At 41.8% G+C, this 23,153-nt stretch overlaps 3 protein-coding genes across 10 annotated transcripts in view; 1 reads left to right on the top strand and 2 right to left on the bottom strand.

Moving 5' to 3' along the window:
* Window positions 1-490: 490 nt before the first annotated feature.
* Window positions 491-5,163, bottom strand: LOC140251741 (tubulin alpha-3E chain-like). Its single transcript, XM_072335811.1, is given in 4 exon segments — window positions 491-621; window positions 624-760; window positions 762-1,106; window positions 5,105-5,163. Coding segments are annotated over 4 exon segments (672 nt in total).
* A 281-nt stretch (window positions 5,164-5,444) lies between these two features.
* On the top strand, window positions 5,445-10,862 carry HPF1 (histone PARylation factor 1). Its single transcript, XM_072335460.1, has 8 exons — window positions 5,445-5,594; window positions 6,483-6,642; window positions 7,204-7,390; window positions 7,670-7,768; window positions 8,260-8,410; window positions 8,780-8,867; window positions 9,425-9,597; window positions 10,641-10,862. The coding sequence occupies exons 1-8, from the start codon at window positions 5,541-5,543 to the stop codon at window positions 10,770-10,772; spliced, it is 1,044 nt and encodes a 347-aa protein (XP_072191561.1). The 5' UTR covers window positions 5,445-5,540; the 3' UTR covers window positions 10,773-10,862.
* Window positions 10,863-12,674: 1,812 nt separating this feature from the next.
* The window catches only part of CLCN3 (chloride voltage-gated channel 3), a 57,082-nt gene continuing 46,603 nt past the window's right edge, over window positions 12,675-23,153 (bottom strand). For 4 of the 8 annotated variants that reach the window (XM_072335452.1, XM_072335451.1, XM_072335454.1 and 1 more), the window contains 4 exons: window positions 21,607-22,005; window positions 19,719-19,935; window positions 17,457-17,532; window positions 12,675-15,725 (listed from right to left, as the gene is read on the bottom strand). In XM_072335452.1, coding sequence (XP_072191553.1) covers window positions 15,567-15,725; window positions 17,457-17,532; window positions 19,719-19,935; window positions 21,607-22,005 — 851 coding nt within the window. In that variant the 3' untranslated portion in view covers window positions 12,675-15,566. The remainder of the gene's footprint in view (window positions 15,726-17,456; window positions 17,533-19,718; window positions 19,936-21,606; window positions 22,006-23,153) is intronic. The other 4 variants (XM_072335457.1, XM_072335456.1, XM_072335458.1 and 1 more) reach the window with 1 other exon arrangement.

Raw genomic sequence — 23,153 nt, 5'->3', positions numbered from 1 at the left:
GTGTTGTGCAAAGGTGCAATGTGGTAATCACAGGAAAGCATCAAACTTGCCTAGTTCCAGAACTGGAAACAGCAGAGCTGCGTCAGCACTGTGCTGTACTCGAACTGATTAAGCTTATGGTTAGAAAGCTAATGTGTTTGGGAATGAACTGTGCTGATGCTGCACATCTGTTAGCTGGGAATGGCACAGTAGAACACCAAGTTCTGCACTACTTTCTGGGGATGTTTAAGGCAGCAATCTATTGTGTTGTTGCATTAGAAGCCGTATGGAAAGGAAACCTCCAAGCAGGTCTGAGAGTAGTGCTTTAAATATGAACACAAGTCTAAAGCCAAAATTAAATTTCAGTGCTGTTTTTTTAAGGCCAATGCTAAAACTAGCTCTTGTTCCTTTTAATCTCCACTGGTTGCCAGGATGCAAAGAAAAGTGCAAGAAAAGATTTTTCTTCCAGAAGCATCTAAATGTAATTGGATTGCTCACCCTTAACCATTCACTAAATCTGAGGATGGTAAGCTCTCGCTGATGAGATGATGGCTGCATAGGGTGTGAGTGGGAAGTGTATCTGAGGGAAAGGCACCAAGCTGGTCTGAAACTCAGGCTGGTCAACATTCAAGGCATCATCAATCTCAAAGAGGTAGTGATAGATGAGGCAGACTTCCCAATCGGCCTGTTGAGGTTTGTGTAGGTGGGATCCTTGATATCCAGCTTGCAATTGCAGACGTTAAAGATGGCCTCATTGTCCACAATGAAGGAGCAGTCACTGTTCCAGAGAGGTGTGGGTGGGGAGGATGAAGTTGTAGGGTGGGGTTGGGTACGCAGAGAACTCCAGCTTGGATTTCTTGCTGTACTCCAGAGAGCTGCTCTATAAGGCAAGAAGTGAACCTTGAGCCTATACCTCCCCCCAGAGCTGTGGAAGGTCAGGAAACTCTTGGAGACTGCACTTGTCAGCCATTTTAAGAGCCCTGCCAACAACAGAATTGCTGACATCCTCACCAATAATGTGGTGCTCCCAAGAACAGTTACTAGAAGCATCTTCTTTGCCACTGATGAGATGCTCCATGTGGAAGAGTGTGTAGTAGGTCCCAGTCCTGATCTCATCAATGAAGATTTAACTTCCTGGGATAATACATTTAGCTGGACTGAGCCTGATGACTGTGTTTAATATACATTGCTGTGCTTCCTAGTAAACCAGGTAACTTATAATAATCAGTTTGTTAGCTCTAAATCTTAACTGCAAATGATCTTACTTGAGTTATAGTTCTGTATAATCACAGGTCACAGGAAATTAGCAGGATACATGGTAGGGGTTGGACTGCATGCTTATGCAATCGGAATGCATAATGAATTTTCCTATACTCAATTCAGAGCAGAAAGAAAGGCAGGTTTGGGGTTGCGGTAAAATACTACTGCCAACTTAAAAACAATAGTCTACTACTAGATACTACATCTAAGTAAACAGTGGTTCAAAATGCTGGATTACAACAATACAAAGCTGTGGGGTTTACATTCCTGTCAAGAGTTGTTATTTTAAGGCTCTCTGTATTGATGCCAAAATAATATTAATCACTACACTAAGCGGTATATGTGATTTCAAGCCCTTCACAACCATCTACTTACATCTTCATCCATGTTCTATTCTAGACATTCCCAATACAAAGCAACACGAAGCCGCTAGGATTTCTCAGGAAATAGATGGCCTGCAACATCCTTATGAGTTTTATTCCAGTGACAAGACTTTTTCTCCCCCTCCCATTGTGTTTTCTTCTCTCATTCATCCTGACATATACAGCCTACCTTGCAGAACTGCAAGGAGAGCTGGCAGCAACCCAGGACAACCTACCAGCCCAGGCAGCAGTGAGGTGGTGACTCAGCAGAGGCACTGTGTCTTTGCAGCCTGCTGCAGTACTGCTCACTCACAACCTTCCCGGAGGCAGATCCCTCATCCTTGACATTGACTGTGTACACCACAGTTCTTGCTCATCCTTGTTTTTTATGGAAGGTAGGACACATTTTACCCTGAGCCTGAAAACATGGAGCTGTCCTATAGAAGCGAATAATGCTAGGACCAGTGGCTCTGTGTGAACTAAGGATTATTTAAGGCATACATGTCCAGCCCACTAGTAATACATACACTGACTATATTTTTATATGCATCTCAGGTAAACCAGAAGGTTGTACACCCATGATTTAAAGCTTAACTTGAGGAGAAGGCTGGTAATTCTGTAAAGTAACTCATTAAGAACCAGACCTCCACTTAAACTATAATGTTAAAAACCAATTAAAAATAGCATAATGTCTGTACAACCACACTAAACAGCTGACAAACAAAAATCCAACATACTTGGTACACATGCTGAGACTGCATACAGTAAGATGAAATAACCCGAAGCTAAGAAGCAGGCTTTTTCCTATAGGAGCTGCACTGAATGGTATATACAAGGACATCAGTCTGGCCAGGAATAGATTAAGGTACTTCTTTGTCTCGGCTTTATTTATTTATTTACTTATTTTTAATAATAAGAAGAACTTTAATGGCTCCCTCTTGTGGCAAGCGGCGCGCAATAGCATGTTCCTCTGCAACAATTTTATACATTTATATTGCATGGTCTAGTCATCAGTACATTGTGGAGATCAATGAGAAGACTGTGCACACCTACCTCTTACAGCTTAGGTACCCTGTAAATTACCTAAAAATATGACTGGAATGGTTTCCTGTAAATTATGTAAAGAGCAGGAAAAACAGATGAACTATACGTGTCACACAACTAAATGGGTAATGCAGCACAGATTCTATCATGCCTCGCAGGGAACTCAGCTCTCAGGAGTCTGGAACACCTGAGCACAGACTGACAGCAAAGACACAGGAGTCTGCTTAGCATCAGGAAGAAGAGGGCTTTAATATACTTTCTTGTATATTCTGCTTTAGTTGCTTAAGCTTTGTAAAAAGTCTTTCATGTTACAGCCTTACAAATGAACAGAAGGAATGCCAATATGGCTAGTGATAACAAGTTATATATATGCTTTTCAAGTCCATGACTTTAGAAGTCAGAACTAATTATTTGAAGGTAGATATGCACAGACTGAATTCTTGGTTGTTCACAGAGAGAAAAAAAATACAACAGTGTTCTTAATAATCACTAAGTATTTTAAGCGTTTTTTTTTTTCCCCTCTTGCTGTTTTCTTTGGGAAAAGGGCCTACATGGTGTAACTGTGGGATCCCACAACCTTTCTATCTCTGAAATTCAGAGAAAAACTGATGAAGATAAAGACTTTACAGAGGAGTTTATTAAACCTTAAGTTCCAAATGCTTGTTGTGTAAAAATCTTCTAAGCTAATGCCTGAGAATAGATACCTCTGACCTCAGGAAGGTTCTTTCCGTCAAGCTGGTCATTCATAGTTAGATTGCTGAACGTACCACCAACATGTTCTCAGCTGAACTAAGCTAACTGCCTCACAGCTTAAGCCTGATGGATTAAGATTAGGCAACTGAGCCCATCTCTCCTGACCTACTCAATCCAAAATTGTTTGTAACACTAATATAAAATGCATGAGTTACACTACATATTTATATGCCTATAAATATATACATCTACAGAGAAAAAAAAACATTATTTTAAACATGACCAAACACTGTTACTCAATAATCTAGTGGCTGCAGCACTTGCCTGGAAAGCATGAGATGATTTATTATCTTTTCTCTTGCATACTGTGCCTCTTTCTTTCCCAGGCCATCTTGCAGACTACTCTTCTGTGGAGAAAAGAACAAGAAATAAACTGATCTACAATGTTCACACAAGCTGTACCTGTACCACAGAGGAAACAGCCCTCCCAGTCAGGCTTTTGAGGCCTCTGACTATGAACACTATAAAATGCCCAAGTACTAATCTAGGTGATTTGCAATTTTTTTCTGGTACAGTTCTGCTTTGTGAGGTATTAGCGTACCGAAAATGTGTCCATCACAAGTTCACTTCACACCTGTGTTGTGCCTCTCAATGCTGAGAATGCAAAATATTCTAAGAGACAAATGTTTAACTGAGGTTTTCGGGATTTTACACTTGTGAAAAGGTTCTATCTTCTTGACTCCAAGTGTAGAAGCTTTCACAACGACTTCCTTCACTTGTCTCGCAGCAGAAGTCTAACACGGCAGGAACACACACTTAAGACTACAGGCTGTCACGAGGCACATTTGAGTTACCATTCTTATGTCACTCTTGTGTTCCACTTGGAAGAATTTTACTTGTAGAACTGAGAACAGTTATTTGGAACTTCATTTTAGTAAAAATGGGCAAGAGAGCTTGAAAAGTATCTGCAAAGCTGTAGGCTTGGAGGTGAGGTAAATTAAGGAATTAATTCCTTAAGGCCATGTCCTGAAGTAGCTATCCTGAACAGCACATAAGAACCTCAGCCGGGCTGGTTGTGTTAAGAAACTTTTCCTTGGTTCTTCAGAATTCTTTGCTTTTTTAATATCTAATGAATAACAGCTAATTAATTTCACCTTGCGATCAGGAAAAGCTGATCCTGAAATGGCAATGGGTGGCAGAACTTAGCAGTGATTAGATTTAACGCTGAAATGGGAAATACTGGCACCTTTGGTGTCACTGCATCGTTTCACTGTGTAAGGTGGAGTTTGGACCAGCTAAGCTGTATATCTGATACTCAGTGGGGGGTGAAGGAAGACAGGCCTTTGTTCTCCTGAGATTTATGACCCAACTCACCTCCTCCAAGCTGCTGGGGAAAACCATTGCTTCAGGTGCCGTTCACCCAGCTTGCAGTACAGCTAAGGCCTGCTATACTGGAAACTACGGGGTGGCAGCGAGACCAACAGCAGGAACATGCCCTCAGGAAAGCACAAGGCAGCATCCCTCACACTTCTCAGAATAGTTAGGTTTGTGATTTGTTAGGGAGCTTTCGTACCCACTTAGCCTCGTGTTACACAGATAACCCATCCCTTACCTAAGGTTCACACCTGGACTTCAATATTCCTCGTGCACAGGATGCCAGCGCCTTAATGCACCTGCTGATTTAACAGCAGCTTTCACAGCGGAGGCGGGAGGCTCCGCCCGGCCGTCAGCACCGAGCCGTTTGTAACACGCCCTGCAACTCCAACCGGGACAGCGCCGCCTGCTCCCTGAGGCGGAGCAGCAGAAGCCTGTGTCTGCCCGGCATCCCGCCGTGCCTTCGGTTCTGCCCTACTTGGTACGCTGAGCAATACACTGAAGCAAGCAAGCAGACGCGCGCTGATGCGCTTTCCTAAACCGAGGACCGTGTATGTGTAACACAGCTATCGCCGGTTGACAACGGATCTACGCGTGACGGAAAGGCGCAGCAGGGCCGCACCGGGTGCTGAGGCTGCACCAGAGCCCCGTATTTCCCTCAGGCACCGCCGTACGAGCGCACACCGCAGGCAGCCGCCCCACAGCCACAGCGGAGCGCGAGGAGCGGGGCGGGGCCGGACCCGGAGGGGCGGGCGGGCGTGCGCAAGCGCGGAGGCTCCGCGAGCGACCTCGGAAGGGGCGGGGCGAGGCGATGCGGACGGCGGGAGCATGACAGGTGGCGGGAAGCGGCGGCCGCGCGCGGCGGAGCCGGCGGGAGAACAGGTGGGTGTTGGGGAGCGCGCGGGCGGGGGCGGCGGGTGAGGGGATCAGCGCGGGAGGACCCGGAGTGAGGCGGCCCAGGGCCCGAGGGTGGGAGGGAGCCCCTAGGCCTGACTGGTGGCTGTGCTGCAGCCCTCCCGTCGTTAATGGCAGAGTCGCACCTCCGTGTTTGTAAAATTTCTAGATGCGGGTTGCAGTGCCATTGGAAACGGGCGGTTTGAAATAACGCGAGGCTGAGATGAAGTGTTAAGACTGTGCAGTCCTTTGCTTGATTGGAGCACCTCCCCTACGAAGACAGGCTGAGGGAGCTGGGCTTGTTCAGCCTGGAGAACAGAAGGCTGCGGGGTGACCTCATTGCAGCCTTCCAGTACCTGTAGGGAGCCTATAAACGGGAGGGGAATCAATTCCTTGAAAGAGCAGATAACAGCAGGAAATGCTGTTAAGTTGAGGGAGGGCAGATTTAGGTTGGATGTCAGGGGGAAGTTCTTTGCTATGAGAGTGGTGAGGTGCTGGAACAGGCTGCCCAGAAGGGTTGTGGACGCCCCATCCCTGGAGGTGTTAAAGACCAGGTTGGATGGGGCCCTGGGCAGCCTGGGCTGGTATTAAATGGGGAGGTTGGTGGCCCTGCCTGTGGTGTGAGGGGGTTGGAGCCTCATGATCCTTGAGGCCCCTTCCAACATGGGCCATTCTGTGATTCTGTGATCAGCCCATAAAGGTGCTGGTCCACTGAGATCACAACACTGCTTTGTGTGTGTGAGTACGGGTGTGAGGTGAAGCACCAGTAAGGGCCTCTGTGCAGAAGAGGCACTCTGATCTATGCATACGCTTTGCAGAGTTGTTCAGTTGCACATCAGGAAGCAGCTGGATGCACTTTTCTTTCCATGTCTGCAGTGTGACAAAAACGGGGACGTCAAGAAGAGACGGTCAGGCCAGGCAGAGGCAAGCGATGCCCTCCAGCAAGAAGCAGAGACATGCTATCAGCTGAGGCTGCCTGAGGACTTCTACCAGTTCTGGAAGTTCTGTGAGGAACTGGATCCTGAGAAACCAGCTGGTAGGCTGTGTGATTCTCAATGGTTTTTGCCTTTTCCCTTTTCTAACAGCTGGAAGGGAGGCGGACGGGGCTGTGGGAGGCATCCTGATGCTGCTCTGTGTTCAGTGCAGGTGCGAGATAATTCTGTAAGTATAAACAATAACGCTGGGGCTGCTGACAAGGACATCAGTCTGCTTCAAGCTTTCTGAAATAAAATTACATAACACAAATGTTGCCTAATTCTGCCTTTCTTTCAAGCACACCTAAAATATTTAACATGGAATTAAAGCTTCCTCGCATCAACTCAGGCTTCAGGTTCCCCACATTGATTTTATTATAAGAGGATGTGGTGCCTTTAGGCGCTCCAGAAATGACAATTTGTTTTCATATGAAAAGAGTAATAATCCAGCTCTTGAAGGGGAACTATCCAGGCAGGAGAATATCTCAGCTTTTCTCATTTGCTAAACAGCACATCTGACTGTTTGGATTTGTGGAGGCTTTTGATACCTGAGTGACACAGGAATGTCTCAGTTTACCTTCGTGCCTGCCAGACAGTAAAGTAGTTCACACTCTGCTTTTCAGATGCACTTGTGTCAAGTGTTGGGCTTACACTGGTCGGACCGTATGACATCCTTGCTGGGAAACACAAAAAAGCCAAATCAGCAAATGTGAACTTCAGTCTTCACTGGAGATTCTTCTATGATCCCCCTGAATTCCAGACTATACTTGTCGGGGATAGCAAAACACAGTATCACATGGGATATTTCAGGTATTTGATTAAATGTATGCTAATATGATTGTGTGTAACTTTTTTTTTCCTCATCTTTGTTTTCCGTGAGACAGGATTTGAGAACTGCACTATCACTCACTGTCACCTGTACTGATAGGAGTTCCTTTTGAAGCCATGCTGTGAGGTTGTACAGCTGCCTAACTGTGCTTTTGTTAGCTTTCTGAAGGTGGCAGCATGGCAAGGAGGGAGATTAATCTCACTTCGGAATAGGAGAAATGGGCACAGCTTGAATATTTGTATGCACTTTTTCATAAACAGGGATGTGCCAGATGAGCTTCCTGTCTGGGTCGGTGCAAATGAAGCAAGGAAGAGCTGTCTGATTTCACAAGTTGGTGATAATGTATTTGCTGCAGTCAAGTAAGGTTCATATTTACTGTTATTTATAAAAAGTTGTATAGAAAACAAGCTATTAATATTGTAGCTATCTTGCCATACCTCTTTCTTCCTCAAGAAACACTCCCTTCCTCCCTGCTCTGACAGCAAGTTTAAAGCTGCTCTGAAAATCTTCCACAGGCTTCTGGAAAAATGTTTTCTTTTTATAAATAGAGTGCATAGGAGTTAGTTCTCTGAAGCTTAATATATATTGGAATGACTACACGGGACAGTCTCTTAAGAAAAAACTGCCCACTTTGTGTGTCAGAATACTTCATAGGTAAAGAATAAAGCATGCACTGTGCCAAACTCTCTGGCTTTTGTTCTAGTTGTTTAGAGGCCTGAGTTCCTAAGCCTGTGTATAAATAAGCCCATGACTGCTAATCTATATTACAAGATTTGGAGGTGTGGTGATTAGAAGGCTATTCATCTGTTTTCTGCTAAGCTCTTTTAAGACGTGTTTCTTCTGTTTACAGATTATTTTTGACAAAAAAACTTAAGGAAGCGACTGATAAAAAGAAAAATGCTGTTTTGAAAGACCTAGATGAAAAGCTAACAAGAAGAGCAAAAGAACTGGGTTATTCTCTGGAACAAAAAACCACGAAGATGAAACAGAGAGATAAGAAAGTATGACTTTCCTGATCCACTGGAGAGAACTGAGTTCTGTTACACTGCTTTCGTTTTTAATTCCACTTATTTGTCTGATTTTTTTTCGCATTTTAATCTATTTTCTGAATACCTATCAGAAGTAATTTTGGCAGTCAGTGAACCCAGGGACTCCTGGATTTCAGAACTTCATTGGATTTTCCGGTTACGTTAAACCCCAGTGCTTAACAGTAACTGCTGCACAGTTTAAGATGATGTCCTTGATGCTAGGTGCTGTATTTGGCTTGACCACCAGAAGTCAGGTGCTGATGTTGCTTTAATGAAGTGAATGGTTTTATGTCACAGTGTTGCCGTACAGTACTACATTCAGTTTCCTGGCTCTTTTTTTAGGTGGTGACCAAAACATTTCACGGAGCAGGCCTGGTTGTTCCTGTAGACAAAAATGATGTTGGATACAGAGAACTTCCTGAAACGAATGGTAAGTATCTTGTTTACTGTATTCTTCCACTTTCATTAGGCAGCCTCCAGTCAACTCTAGTCTGCAAGAAACAAGCTGCAGTCATATTTTCTACCTGGAGAAGATGAACAGCTGGGAAGGGGCAGAAGTTTTAACCACTGTAATGTAACTTTTTCTTAATAAATCCGATAAGAATCAGTAGAACATACTACATCTCAAGTAATAACTCCTAAAGTAGTAGCCTTATTGGCACAGCCATACAGGAGGTATTTTAAAAGAACTGATCTACATTCAGGGATTTTTGGTTTTATTTCTCATTCTGCCTCTTCTGGTGCTTTTCTAACCCAAATCAGTTCCTTGGTGCGAGTTCAGCACATGAATATCCCTCTCTGAAGGGGGAACTGAAATGGGATGGGTGTGGGGTAAGAAGGAGCTGCAAATAGAAACACTTTCACCAGTAGCTCAGACTGTGTCCAGTTAATCTTCAGTTGAGACCCACGGGAATGCATTTGACAGAAGCTACTTCGATGCGGTATTATTTATTTAAACATGAAGTCCTTCTGCTCTTATTTTTGCAGCTAATCTGAAGAAAATATGTAAGGCCATTGTTGATGCTCCTACTGATGACGAAAGACTGAAGGCATTTGCACCCATTCAAGAAATGCTCACCTACGTTCAGTTTGCTAATGATGAATGTGACTATGGAATGGGATATGAACTGGGGATGGACCTTTTCTGCTATGGGTCACACGTAAGTACTACAGAAGCCATTAAGTACTACAGAAGCCATGCTTCTCGCAGTTACGTGTTATTTTATGTGTAGGTAAGGGGTTGTTATGTATCATAGATCTTTGTTCCTAACTGTTGTTATCATACACTCGTTGCTAGGAATCATGGAAGTCTACATGGATGTTCTTCTTAATATGCTAAGAAGTCATATTTATGACACTACTCCATGTTAAATTAGAAACAGCTTCTATGAAGCCACGATCCTACAGGTCAAAAGAATTTAAATGGCACTTTTGTGATTTGAGGTGCAAATGCAGAATTCTTAATCTAGATATGCTGGATAGATACAAAGCTCCCTCTCCTCCCACCACCTGTTTTAATGGGCTCAAGCGCTCGTACTGAACTTGACCAAGAAACTGGCTGCTGGCTGCAGGCATACCAGGGGGCAAAAAATTGACCCCAGTGTCCTTTGCCTGCGTGCATTTCCTGTTCGATGGCATAAAGCCCTCCCACCAGCCTGCTGTAGCCTGTATGTTTCCAGATGTCTATTTCTGGCTCCGTGGTAATCGGCTTGCTGAGGCTATTCTGTGTACACTGACCAGCACCTAATCGCACATAAAGATTCAGGGTAACACTCCTTGTTCTCTATTAACCATCACCCCCCCAGGACTGAAAAGGATCGTGGCTGCAGTAAATGTAAGGTTTGCCAGTGGCAGTAACGGCTGCTTAGAATCGCAGGGGCCCAGTGTTTTGCTGGCTGTGTTTCTCACTGCATGCTATCAGTCACCGAGAAACCCGCTGTGGAACGCTGTGTTCCTGCCGCGGCCCCAGATGAAGCCACCTGAGCCCTGTGGAGAGGCGGGGCTCTGCCTGCCCTCCCCGCGATGCCAGGGAGCTCAGTGCTGCGCTCAGTGCTGCGCTCAGTGCTGCGCTCAGTGCTGCGCTCAGTGCTGCGCTCAGTGCTGCGCTCAGTGCTGCGCTCAGTGCTGCGCTCAGTGCTGCGCTCAGTGCTGCGCTCAGTGCTGCGCTCAGTGCTGCGCTCAGTGCTGCTGTTCTCTCATGCAGTACTTCCACAAGACCGTGGCCCAGCTGCTGCCGCTCGCCTACAGCCTGCTGAAGAGGAACCTCTTCGCCGAGGTGATCGAGGCGCACCTGGCAGACCGCCGGCAGGAGGGCCTGGACCGCCTGGTGCCCTGAGCCGGGGCAGCGCCAAGGTCGCGCTTGCGTTTGGGAGGCGTGGGCTGTTTTATTCGTTCCGTGCTGCGGTTAATAAAGCTTTCCTAAGGACCGGCTTCTCTTGCCCTGGCGACCCTCGGCGGTGGTGCTGCGCGTGCGCTGAGGCTGAGCTCTGTCGCGCTGCCCCTGCAGCTACAGCGAGGGCGCCCGGCCTGCCCCCAAGAGCCGCATTGAGGGACACAGCTTTCCCTTCTGCCGCCGGCACGGGGCAGCGGCCTTGGTCTCATTGATGAACAGATCAGAAAGCAGCTAACAGTGCTACGTTATAAAATGATTCCATTGGATTTCCTTACCTTAGTATGTTGACGCTGTTTTCCAATATTTTCTCTATTTTGCGTTTTTTAAAAATAGAACCAACGTGACTTAGAACAAGATGCATGTTCATAAGAATCATGGGCTCATTGCTCTTACATCTTGCTGCACTGGCAGGTTTACTCTCAGGGTACTGCTTAGCTAGCAGCCAGCACCAGCTGTGCAGTGCCACCTTCCCTCACTCCTGGGCATAGGCTCAGCTCCTGCTGCAGCACGTGGTATAGCAGTACACACACACACACACACACACACACACACACAATAAATAGAGCCCATGTTTCAACTCCAGAGGTGTCCTTACATTAAGAAGAGTCATGTCTCCCCATTAACTTTCATGGAAACCACAAGGGATACAAAGCATGACAACACTGTTACTTAATAGAGCAAATTCTCAGCTGCTAAACTTTTTCAATGCAGTCACCATAGTTGCCTCTGCATTTTTACCGGTGATGAAGAAGAAGCATGCCATGCTTCTAACGATTGCACCAGTGGAGCTGACCCACTGTCACCACTGCTGTAACACCACCTGCTGCCTCGCTGTGCTCACAGCCACTGTTCAGTCTCCACTAACATTCAGCAAGCATCAAGAATGACAACTGGTGCCATTTTTTCCCCTCATGGAGGAATTTTTAGTGACACCACTTTGCTTGATACACACTTCCAGATATCTCTTCACACAGCAATTAAATGGGCTGGAACATTGGTGGGAAGGTACAGCCTTTACAGCCATACCATGAGCTGGTGTTTGTGAGTTGATGTCATAAAAAGGAGGCATTACTTTTGGAGCACTCACAGAACTGTGTCACTCCGTTTAGTTTAACATACTGCAAAACCATAGGCCATTTTACACCATAAAGCTATTTGCTGTTCTCAGACATGCAGCATCTGCTTTTCTAAATCTGACAGCTCCCCCCATTGGGATCAGCATGGAGATGTCTCATTGATTCCAGCAGTAACACGAGCAGACATGAACTTTTTCATGGGCACTGAGTCCTGTTTTATAATAAGAATAAATAAAAAGAACATCTGCAGAAATTCAGTCCTCCTCCCTTTTCAGGTTCCAAACAGAAGACACTTCCACATCAATGCCCTGTAAGTCACACAAGCATTCACCTTTCACATCATTATTTAGTTACGAACATCTCTGCAAAAAATGGGGACCTGAGTATGTACTTTCTGCTTTTAGCTGTTCTTCTCAGTGTGAGGTTAATGACTAACACTATCTGGAAAAAATACCCCAGTAAAACACATTGCAAACAGGCAGCTAACAACCGTACCATATTCTTTTTAAGCAGAAGGACGAAACACGCGCTGTAAAGAAAATACCTGTTTCTGCCTTTTGGACAACATTAGCATTGCCTGCTTTTGAACCAGGAAGCCAACTACTCCACAGTAACAAGGCTGAAGCAACTTTGGAAAAGCCTATGTCAGAGATGTGTGGTTTTCACCAGTGCTGTATCTAAAGCCTATGGCCGTTTATTTCAGGGAAATTAAATGCAAAAATCCACAGAAATACTGCTTGAGAAAACACGACTGAGTCGAAGCAACAAATGGTCATACAGAAGTTTTTAATGTTTGATTAAGTCATCACAGTAACGGGATTTTTTACTGTAATGATATGCAGCTCTACCACACTATCATAAATAAAAACATTAAGATCAATCAATATTAAATACAGCTCTAGGCAACATCACAGATTAACAAAGTATGCATTCTTCATCAACCAGTAACTGAATGGTTTAAAACAAAAAGAATAATAATAATGCTGACACTTTCACCCTCCCATCCACCACGTTTTGTTTTCAAATCAGTGACTTGAGTAAGGCGCTGGAAGCTTAACATTAGAAAAGTTTAGTTGAACAGCACAGGCACACATACTTCAGTATCAGAATTTCTAATGCGTGTTTACGAGACGTTTTACGTGTCAGTGGAGAAAGCTTAGCAGGTAAGAACGGTAAGCAGAGATGCACCACTTATATGCAGCACTTGGGATCCATACTAAAATCATAAAACACAGCAGGGGCATGAGCTGCATTGTATTCCAGACAGGACAGTCTGTAGGTAGGGTCAGGTGCAAACTACTACAGTACCTACACTGCAGCGTGTTAGGATGAGGAAACCATCAGAAATGGCAGAGGCTTCAAACTGATTTAAAGCAAATTCTTTTCTTTTTTAAGCTGTACTGCATTTCCACTACAGAGAAAAACAAACAAACAGCAGAGATCAGCCTCACAGACAATTTCCTGAGCTGTCTTCCTTGGATGGGCCAAATCCTACTCTTTATAAGGTTTCTGCAAGCTCACACAACCTAACAGAACAAGCTTGGAGCCTTTAGCACTGACACGCTTGGAAGAGCACAGGTAGCTGCTGCAACACAGCAACCTGCACACGGCTTGGTTCTCTTTCAGTTCCAAAGCTGCTTTCTGCACAGGGGCTGATGCAGCCAGCCCACCAACACGTCAGGCTTTCCCCTGGCTCCAGCTGATACAAGAGGTGAGACAGAGGTGACAGCAGTTTTATATTCTGAAAACAGACAAAAATTCGGCAGAGCACTTGAAGCGCTGGCACTGTTTTGGAGCTCGCCAATACTACCAGAACGTTGTTTGGAGCACGTTGCCATTCTTCAAGATAAAATCACACTGAGCACTCGGCTGAATAAAGCTGTTTGAGGTAACTGTGATGACAGCATTACAGATGCCCAAGATTTCAGCCATTTAATCAAGTAAACTTTTGCAGTCTCATGGGCGAATCTGTTAATAACTGAATTTTATTTAACCCCATACTGTAAGACAAGATTTTGTCAACCATATTTCTTAGCTTTTTTACTGCAGACTTTCAGCACGCTACCTTTGTCTCCACACGTGTTGGTGGTGGTTTGAAATAGTGAAGAAAAATGGACCTGGTGGCTTAAAGGTGAAATACGTCAGGAATGTGTCAGCTCACCTGGTGCATGTGGTGCTGCTCAGCTCTGAAGTCCTGCCAAGCTTTCAAGTACTGGATTCGATTCTGCCCTGCTGCTCATCTTCTGTGGCCATGTATCATTTACACCTCTGTGTACCCAGAAAAACAATCTAAAGCAATCTAATAATTATAGTTGCTTCCTATTCGTTTTAAAACCCTGATTTTTTAAAATATTTTTCGTATTACTGTTCCAGTTATCTGCTCAGAAAGGAAAAAGGAAGTCTTAAGGTAACGGCAGTGAAAGTTACATCTGAAAATCATCGTATATGCATGTTGGACTGTAAAGAAACCATTTTGTTTAAACCCTTCATCTAGTTGTAAACATTTGCTAATCCTCCATTACTCGCAGAGGATTACGAATTATTATATAAAATCACATTAAAAAGGTAATTAGTTATGTGAGACATTAACTGATTTGTATTTAATAGATTTTTTTAATTCATAAAAATATAAATAATGGTAAAACCTCAAGAAAAATAATATACATTAGTGCAAGTTATGAGTTACGTTTCTTCCTACCATGTCAGCAGTGGAACGTCTTTTGTTGAGAAGAAAAAATAAAAATGAGCGATCTCAAATTTTACAGGGGGGAAATATCTCCAGTGTTGTAGCATGCATTTATCCACATACACATATACAGAATTGTTCCAGCTCTTAACTAGTAGAATAGCAGTACTCTTCGTTATACTGCACGACATTGGTATATACCCTAGTGTTTCGACAATACAAAAATTGCATAAGATCAGGTCACATTATTGATATTTTCTGCAGCAAAACCTGTATTTTTCTCTGCAACTCTAGTTTCTTTTGTTTACTTTTCTCTTGTCACGGCAGATGGGCTGAAAGATGTTTCACATGGCTCGTGCGAGGTATTGCCTGCTCGGTCTGCTTTTGTCGCAGTAGATCTGTACTGCCCCAAGCACTTCTTGATGTTCAACCTTACACGTTTAATGGCACAAGAAAAACCTCCCTTCTTGTGATCCAACCTCAGTAACTCACAGTACATCTCAATATGAGAAACAACTACTTCAAAAGGGCACACCAATTTAAAGAGGCTTTGTTACGGCTCAGGAGAGAGAGAAATAAAGCTCTTCTGGAATGTAGAAAGGTGACGCGCAATAATTATACATTTCATGAGTTAACACAACAGTTTTCAATGGTAAAAAGGGCAAGACCTTTCAGTCTCCGTAAGATGGCTCAATTCAGAAGGATCCCTCCAGAAATAGGGACTAGTAACACATCTCTTCGATGCTGAAGTACCAGGCTGGGGCTGGAGAATTGTGCTACCTCGCATGGCTCTCCCACTGCACTATCATGGCAGACCGGACATCTCAGGACGCATCCAGTGCAGGACAGCAGCTCCCATGCTCCCAACAGCCTTCCTCCTCTCCACATATTCCCCCAGACCAACTCCTGATTTCCAGCAGCACTGTTACACAAAAACCCAGCTCTCATTTCTGATTTTTAGAAGTACCTCCCGGACTAAAGTGTTGTGCTATTCAACAAATGAACCTCCTCTTCAGTTTCCTCTCTCTCCTCAGCTATGGGTTTCAGTTGAACATTATTGAGGCGGGGTCTTGGTTTGCCGTCTGGGCCATATGACGGAGGATATCTTTTTTTGTTATAATGCCAAGGAGGCGCCTGAAAAGGATAAACAAAGATCAGTATTAACCCGAGAGGGGAAAGCAGTGAAGCAGCACAAATCTGTAGCCAAGTCCTTTTTGTTGACAGGGACAGAGCACAAGTAAACAGCCTGATTTTCTTATTTAAACAAAAGCATCTTATTAATCAAAATATTTAGTAACCACCAGTTTGTGAAAAGACAGCAATGCTGAGACACCATACTGGATGGTCTCTGACAGCTGTAATCCATTTTAATTAAATATAAGCATATAGAGCCCGTGACAATTTTTGTTTAACATTTTGTTTCCACAAAAATGAAATTTGGTTAGCTATGCCAACAAAAAAGTAAAAAAGAAAAAACAAAAAAAACAAACAACAACAACAAATAAATAAATAAGAGAAGGACAAAGAAAAAAGAGGTATGAAAAAGAAGTGATATTAATCCCATTTCATAAGGGAAGTGTGTTCTGGCCAAGCCATCAGAAGTGACATACTGCTCGATGGCCCCAAAATCCTAGCAGCAAATCAGACTCCCCTCCCCTTCTTTCTCAAAATCACAAGGGTCTTTCCATCTGACACACTGGCTCAGACTGCATATATTCATAGGAGCACACCGTATTAACCATGAAACTTTTGCAAAATAAAGGATATTTAACCAGGTTTTAGAGCTCATAGCTTCAGGAAATCAATTATGAATAAATAAAATAATGTTTTCATTTTCAACTTTAGATACTGTGCTCTTATGACAGCAACTAAAATGCATTGAACAGCAAAACTTTGTGAAACATCAAAAAGGGTGAGACTGTCCAAAAGGATAATATCACAGGAGAAGCAAAGAGCAGAATGAATGAGCTGCTGCCCTTGTTATTTTGGTTAGTATATTTTGGTTTGGGTTTTTTTTTTGTTTATTAAAGGACGCATGAAATACTTGTGAAATATTAGCATTAAATGAGAACACAATTAGCATGTTTTGTACATAAGCAGCTAAACTTGGTGGCTAGGTTTAGCAGAGATGCAGCTATTGCAGAGCAACCAATGTCCAAATCAAGACAAAATCTATCTTACAACTAAGATTAGATCACAACATTGTACTTAGAACAGTACATAGATCCTGAAGTCAACAGTAGATGTATTAGAGTGCCATTTAGTAGTTTAGGATCCCACTGGAGTGCACTGGTTGCTCTAAGTAACAGCAGCAGAACCACAGGACTTTGTATAAAGTTAAAGGACTTCATGAGATTTTTAAAATTACTCTTATTTTCCAGTTGATAAAATGGGGATTACAGGGAAGACCTAATGCTGCAAGACATTAAGAACATGCTTGGCTTTGCTCCTCAAAATATATGATGGTTAATTAGCAAGTTAACAGCTATTTAAAGCTGTCAAAATCAGCATATAGAAATATATAATTTACACTGTGGGGGAAAAGGTATTCCTAGCTATGTGCTTTCCCACCGAGGGAAATCTAAGGTCAACTAGGCGGATCTACGTGATCCAAAGAACAAAATACCAAATTCTGTTTTTATCTTGCTTTAATGTTGTGACTAACAGACAGTCCGTAGTAACTGCTTAATTTCTATAAGAGGATTTTGCACATATTGTTTTCTGTTATAGTTTCTTTAATACAAATGTTTAATACAGGATTATTTCTTTGTTCAGCTGATGTCATAAAAGTACTGAACAGTTCACAAGTTTCATGCTTCCTGACTTCTAATGTGTCTAATTATGAGATCTGATATAACTAATCACCAAGGGTTCGACGTGCTGCTTTAGTTGCTCGAGATGCTCTAATATGTTCTTCTTTGTGATGATCCCCAAGACAATCCTGAAACAGATCATGTTATGCTAATAACTGTGTGTGAAATCAAATAAAAAAAGTTCTAGTCACAATGAAAAAGATTTAGAGTAGTGCAAAACTAAAAAGGAAAATGGGTTGCAAGAAAGTTAATGAGATAGTTACATGAAAAATGGTTTGAAACTCAGCACCCTTTCCCAGACTTTTTTTTCCCCCTCCAAATATCTCCAACAACCCCACAGCAGTTTGCTTCTCTACCACACAAACAATGGGGAAGCATACTTTATCCCTTCTCCTCAGATTCTAATTTCTTGAGATTTCAGAGGCAATGAAACTAGAATCTACTTCATCTCCTTTGATTACTAGTTATTTCTCCTCACAAATACTAATCACTACTCCCATTATAACAAGCTACGGTAAATTATCAAAGTAGTATCTGTAAAGTCACAGAAGTTGAGGTCTGAAGCCTCACTACACAGCAGGGTTACCTGGTCCCTAGGAACAGACAAATTCAAACCTGTTTCTCATTTACAGTAATATAAACAAAGAGCAACACCTTAGAATAGACATTCGGGTAAAAGCTAGAAAGAATCAGGCTCAGTCTTTATATACCTCTGTATCTAACAGCACCAATTTTGGCACAATTATATTATTTGGCAAAATATGTATAAACATATAACTCTCTATGTTTATATCTATATTCAATGTGCCTGAAATTTGCCAAAATTTAGACAGATTCTCTGGGTTGCATATAGCCAACTGGACCTCAGGGATTAACTACCCAAGCTCATAATGGACAACATTCTCATGGAAGATCAAGAGATTATAAACTGAAGTGGAACAAGAAACACAAGCATCAGAAAACAACAAATCAAAGTCCCCCCTACTTGCAGCTACTTTATAATGAAATAATTAAAACCTTAAACTACAGTTTGACATATCTGTACAAGATCAATCTCTTTAGAGTCAGTTTTCACACCAGTGTTAATGTTTGAGCACTCAACCACAACACAAACTAAGAGGAAAACCCACTGTAATAAATATCTATCACTGAAGTTTTACCAGTTCAGACTTCCCTGCATGAAGTAGTTATAATTGTGTTGTCTGCACTGAGTTTGAAGTGTCAGACCACGATGGCCTTTCTCTGGCAGAGAAAGCCTTTTTTAAGAGCTATTTATGCGTCTAAAAACATCTGCTTGCCATTCCACACAAAGATGAATAAAAAGCAAATAAAAAAAAAAATCAGAAAGCAACAACGACAACAACAAAATAGGAGCACATTTAAGATACATTTGTTTTAGAAGACATCTTAAGAAACAGATTTGGAAATGAGTGCACTATTTCAATATTTGCCACTTAAAGCAGCTCTCCTTCTGTCCACAGCAAAAATAAATAAAAACTATCTATGTTTAAGGTTTCTTAGCTTTGTCCCATGGACATTGGTACTAAATAATGTGGATGAGCAGACAGTGCTTCACTTCTCACGTGACTTAAAAAGATGCTACAGAGAAAGCAAGATAACTGTGGTAGAAGCTGCAATATCATGTGCCAAGTGCTTATCACAAGAGATACAGGAAAGCAGAATGTTGAAGTAGAACCACTCAAAAGAAGATATTGTAAAAAAAAGAAACAGTCCAGGTAAGAGGCAATTATAACAAATATTTTTCTGTTTCCACACCTAAGGCTGATTTATTAAATGGCGACCAGGTGATGACCCCCGTAGTCAGATTTACAAACGTTCTACATCTCCAAGTTACTTTCTTGAAGTAGTTTGAATTGTAGAAGTGAAGGCTGCAGACTGAAGTTTCAGAACTACTAGCAGTCACACTGTTTTCAGTATTCCAAAACTAATAGCTGGAAGTTAATTGCCATTACTAAACTCCAAAAGAGGAGATATTGAATGGATCTTTTTTCTCCTTTGCTTTCTATGAACCCAGTATTTGTAGATGTTCTACAGCTGATGTATCCCAGTTTTTAACTTTATTTTTTTTTTAAATAAAACCTTTTAAAAAGCAACAAACAAACAAAAAAATCCAGAAACTACCTGCCTGTTTACTTGGAATACAGGGGAGGAGTAAGAATTTAAGATACGTTCACCTTCTTGTCACTGACATACAGCACCAAGTGTATGGGTTCAAACACAACGAAAGCTTTGTTTCCAGAAGTGAAACTTACTATACCTAACAAAAGAAGCAGTATTGCTACACATTACTCACCCGTTGTGTGTCACAAGGCACTGCCTCAAACCCAACTTCCGGAAAATATCCACCACTATTTCCATAGGTGTATGGTCTGTCACGGTGAAAGGGCTCATGTCAAGTATGCTTCTAAGTTTCAAAGGCCGAGGGCTTTCTGCTGGAAGTGATGGGGTATGCTGGGCAAAACAGACCCTGGAACTGCCAACAATCCCTTCCTGCTTCTTCCTAGCACTTTCTTTAAGGGGAGAGAGGGAGAAGGAAGAAAAAAGCAAAAAAAAAGCAAAAAAATTTGCATTACTGGATTAAGATCATTTAGTTCAAAGTTCATTCAGCACTACCAGGCTCTGATGCTGATATGCTAACACTGTGTTTCCATAGTCGGTTTTATTCCTGAGATGTTGCTTGTGCAGAAATCACAGAAGCTATCTACCATACAGCTTTAGTCATCCTTCAGCTACTGCCCTTCTCAGTCCAACAGCAAAAATAAAACGTGTTTACTATGGAGAGGTGGAAATACTGAAAAGCTAACATGCAGGAAGCACGCAGCAGCTAAAGCAGCTGTCAAAAAGAAAGCTGATCCAATAGCTCTTCTATAAGAATGACAAATACTGGTTTCAAACCATCACTGATTACAAACCCCTCATTTCTGATCTCCTTGAGATTACTGTCTTACTTATACAAATGTATTTAGCTTTTTGTGAACTTGATCTGTATCCTCTTCCTTTTCAAGTTTTCAATACTTTGGCTACATGAGCAGCTCTCCTTGTACCCTGAGCTGTCTCACTGAATGACTCCAAGACAAAGCAATATGAAACATGCACTCTCTGCAACTGAAATAAGTTTTAACTGTGGAAGTGTTTTATTAGAACAATATTCTGCTATTTTTCCATATAGCCTTAAGTAAATACAAACTTGAAATCATGAGATATCTGTAATACCTTTCAAGTTTAGGACATTTATATACAGCCTGCACAGTGCAGGAACACAGTACACACATTGTGAGCCCGCAGGCAAAAGTTTTACTTCAGTACTTGGTGTTGTGTTCCTAAGAACTCCTTTTTTCCCTGAAATTTTCTGAAAGAGGAAACTGCTTTCTCAAGTGTCTTTCCTAAGCAGATACTTGTCGATATACAACCATACAAATTATGAAAAAATACGAGTATTTTAAGATATCATTTCCATCACTGATTTTATGTACAAATAATTCTTAAATGATAATTCTATTTCCCTTTGCTGGCAATAGTAATTTCAAAATCCACACTTCTTTTGCCAATGCACAAAGCACCGCCCCAGTTATCAGACAGTTTCTAACAGTCATCCCGAGAGAGGGCCCAAAAGGACTGTGTGTGCCTGGTGCCAAATTTCACAGCACACAGGCAAACTAAAAAAAGAAACATAAAATATTTCACTCATCTCTCCACAGTACAATCTCAGTCACTGGACAAAAAAAGAAAACAACAACAAAGAAATGACAGCAAATAAAATACTCCCAAAGAGAAGCCTGATACTCATTTACATTTTGCAATGACTTTGACAGCAACCCTGACTGAATTCTGCTCTTTAAAATGGGAATTACTCAGTTTTGAAAGTGGTTAATGTAACATGCCCTTAAGGAAAAGAACTGTCAGCAAGCACTACAAAACAAACAAAAATATTGGAACAGATGCCAGTCTGGCCTACTTCAGTTTGACAAGTCTTGTTTTTATGACAAGCAAAAAGATATTAACATTTTATTTTAGGGTCTGCTATTGAAGATAATCAATATCCTTCAGTAAAGAAAGAGCCTATGCAAGGTATCTGGACCTTAAACCTGAAATATGTAGAAACACATAATATATAATATATAAATATATAAATATATATAATATATAAAATATATAGTCAGAAAATATTGGGAGATCATTACCTATTGCAATAGTTAAATCTCTTCTTAAAGCAAAGCCCACAAGTCTCTGTGATTCTTTTGACATAATAACAGGAAAACCATTATAGCTGGTTTCGTTGATCAAGTTTTCTATGTCTTCAACTGTCATATTATCCTGTGTTAAAACAGCTAAAGGTGGGTCGCTTCTTCGAGGTCTCATAACATCAGCAGCCAGTGTTGTGTGAGTAAATTCCTCCTTTGCATCCAAGAAGGGATATCCATTCAGTCGGATGTGTGCCTCATAGATTCCTTCCCGACCAAAGGCATCTCCTACCCACTTACTGGTCATGACTGCAGCCATTAAGGGCACAATATACTCCAGCCCTCCTGTTAGCTCAAAGACAATAACTACCAGGGACACAGTCATCCTTGTCACACCACCTGCAAGAAAAATGACAGCCAGTAATGCTTCAGTGTCAAATAATACTGAATTTACACTTCCTGCCTTCCTGTTGAGAACTGCAAACATAACTTTGCCCCTTATGTCATCTGACAATCATTATTCTGTAATACAAAAACAAAAGAACACAAGAAAAATGAACACAAACTTTAGAAGTAAAAGAGCTTGAGGGAAAATTCCTGAAGGTCAGAAAGTAAAAGGATATGAAAAATATGTGCTTCTCTTTCACATAACTTAAGAACAAAACTTCTCCAAGCCATCCCTAAGTTAAAAATACAGAGAAATTAAGAAATCCAAACCCAGTAAGATAGTAATTTGGAAAAAGCATGACACTAATGCAGGAAAGGAACAGATAACAATTCAACAGCTATACTGTCCAAGACATTATGAATATAATGCTGATGTAGAACTATAAAAACTACAGAGAATTGTAAGCTAGTGAAAACTTTCTTGAACAATGAGAGAAGAGTTATGTTTCACCTTTGTCGGTATGCAGAATGTTTGTACTACAAACATTTCTGGTACCACATCTTCTTTCGAAGAAATCATATTCTTCTTTCAATACATTCAAAGTGATTTTGGTTGAACCATTAAAAAAAAAAAATCCCCCCCCAAACAACCTCTCCAAGAACCAGACCCATTCCACTACTGTCCATGATAGTGCTTAAGCTAGGACAAGACCTTCACGAAATCTCTCCTAGTTTAGGTACCCAGTGTAATCCTCTTCCAGTGAAGCAGATTTTCAACAGTTTGTAAATGAGGCCTAATAAAAGTCCTGTAACTGGACTCCCCAGATCACTGTGTGCTTCTGAAGTTTCTGTTTGGAGTAACGAACTTCTACATGAAAAGCAGCAAATGTTCTTGAAGTAGCGCCATATCATGTTACTTCCTTGTAGCAATTTCAACGTTCTCAACTCTATTTTATACATTTCAATGTATATGACACCTATAATATGTAATTGCACCTACTGATGCCAGAAAGAAAAAGCAAACTCTCCTATTTAAATTACTCTCATTGCCATCATATAGTCAATTTCATATTATTCCTCAGATAAGGATTTAATGTTTTACCATGAAGATATCTGAGTGTATTCATCTGAAGAAAAAGAAGTCCACATTACAGGTGTTC

This window comes from Excalfactoria chinensis, chromosome 4 (assembly GCF_039878825.1).
Source record: "Excalfactoria chinensis isolate bCotChi1 chromosome 4, bCotChi1.hap2, whole genome shotgun sequence".
NCBI classification, from domain to species: Eukaryota; Metazoa; Chordata; class Aves; order Galliformes; family Phasianidae; genus Excalfactoria; species Excalfactoria chinensis.
The sequence above is the reverse complement of the archived record's forward strand: the minus strand, read 5'-3'. Positions and strand labels throughout refer to the sequence as shown.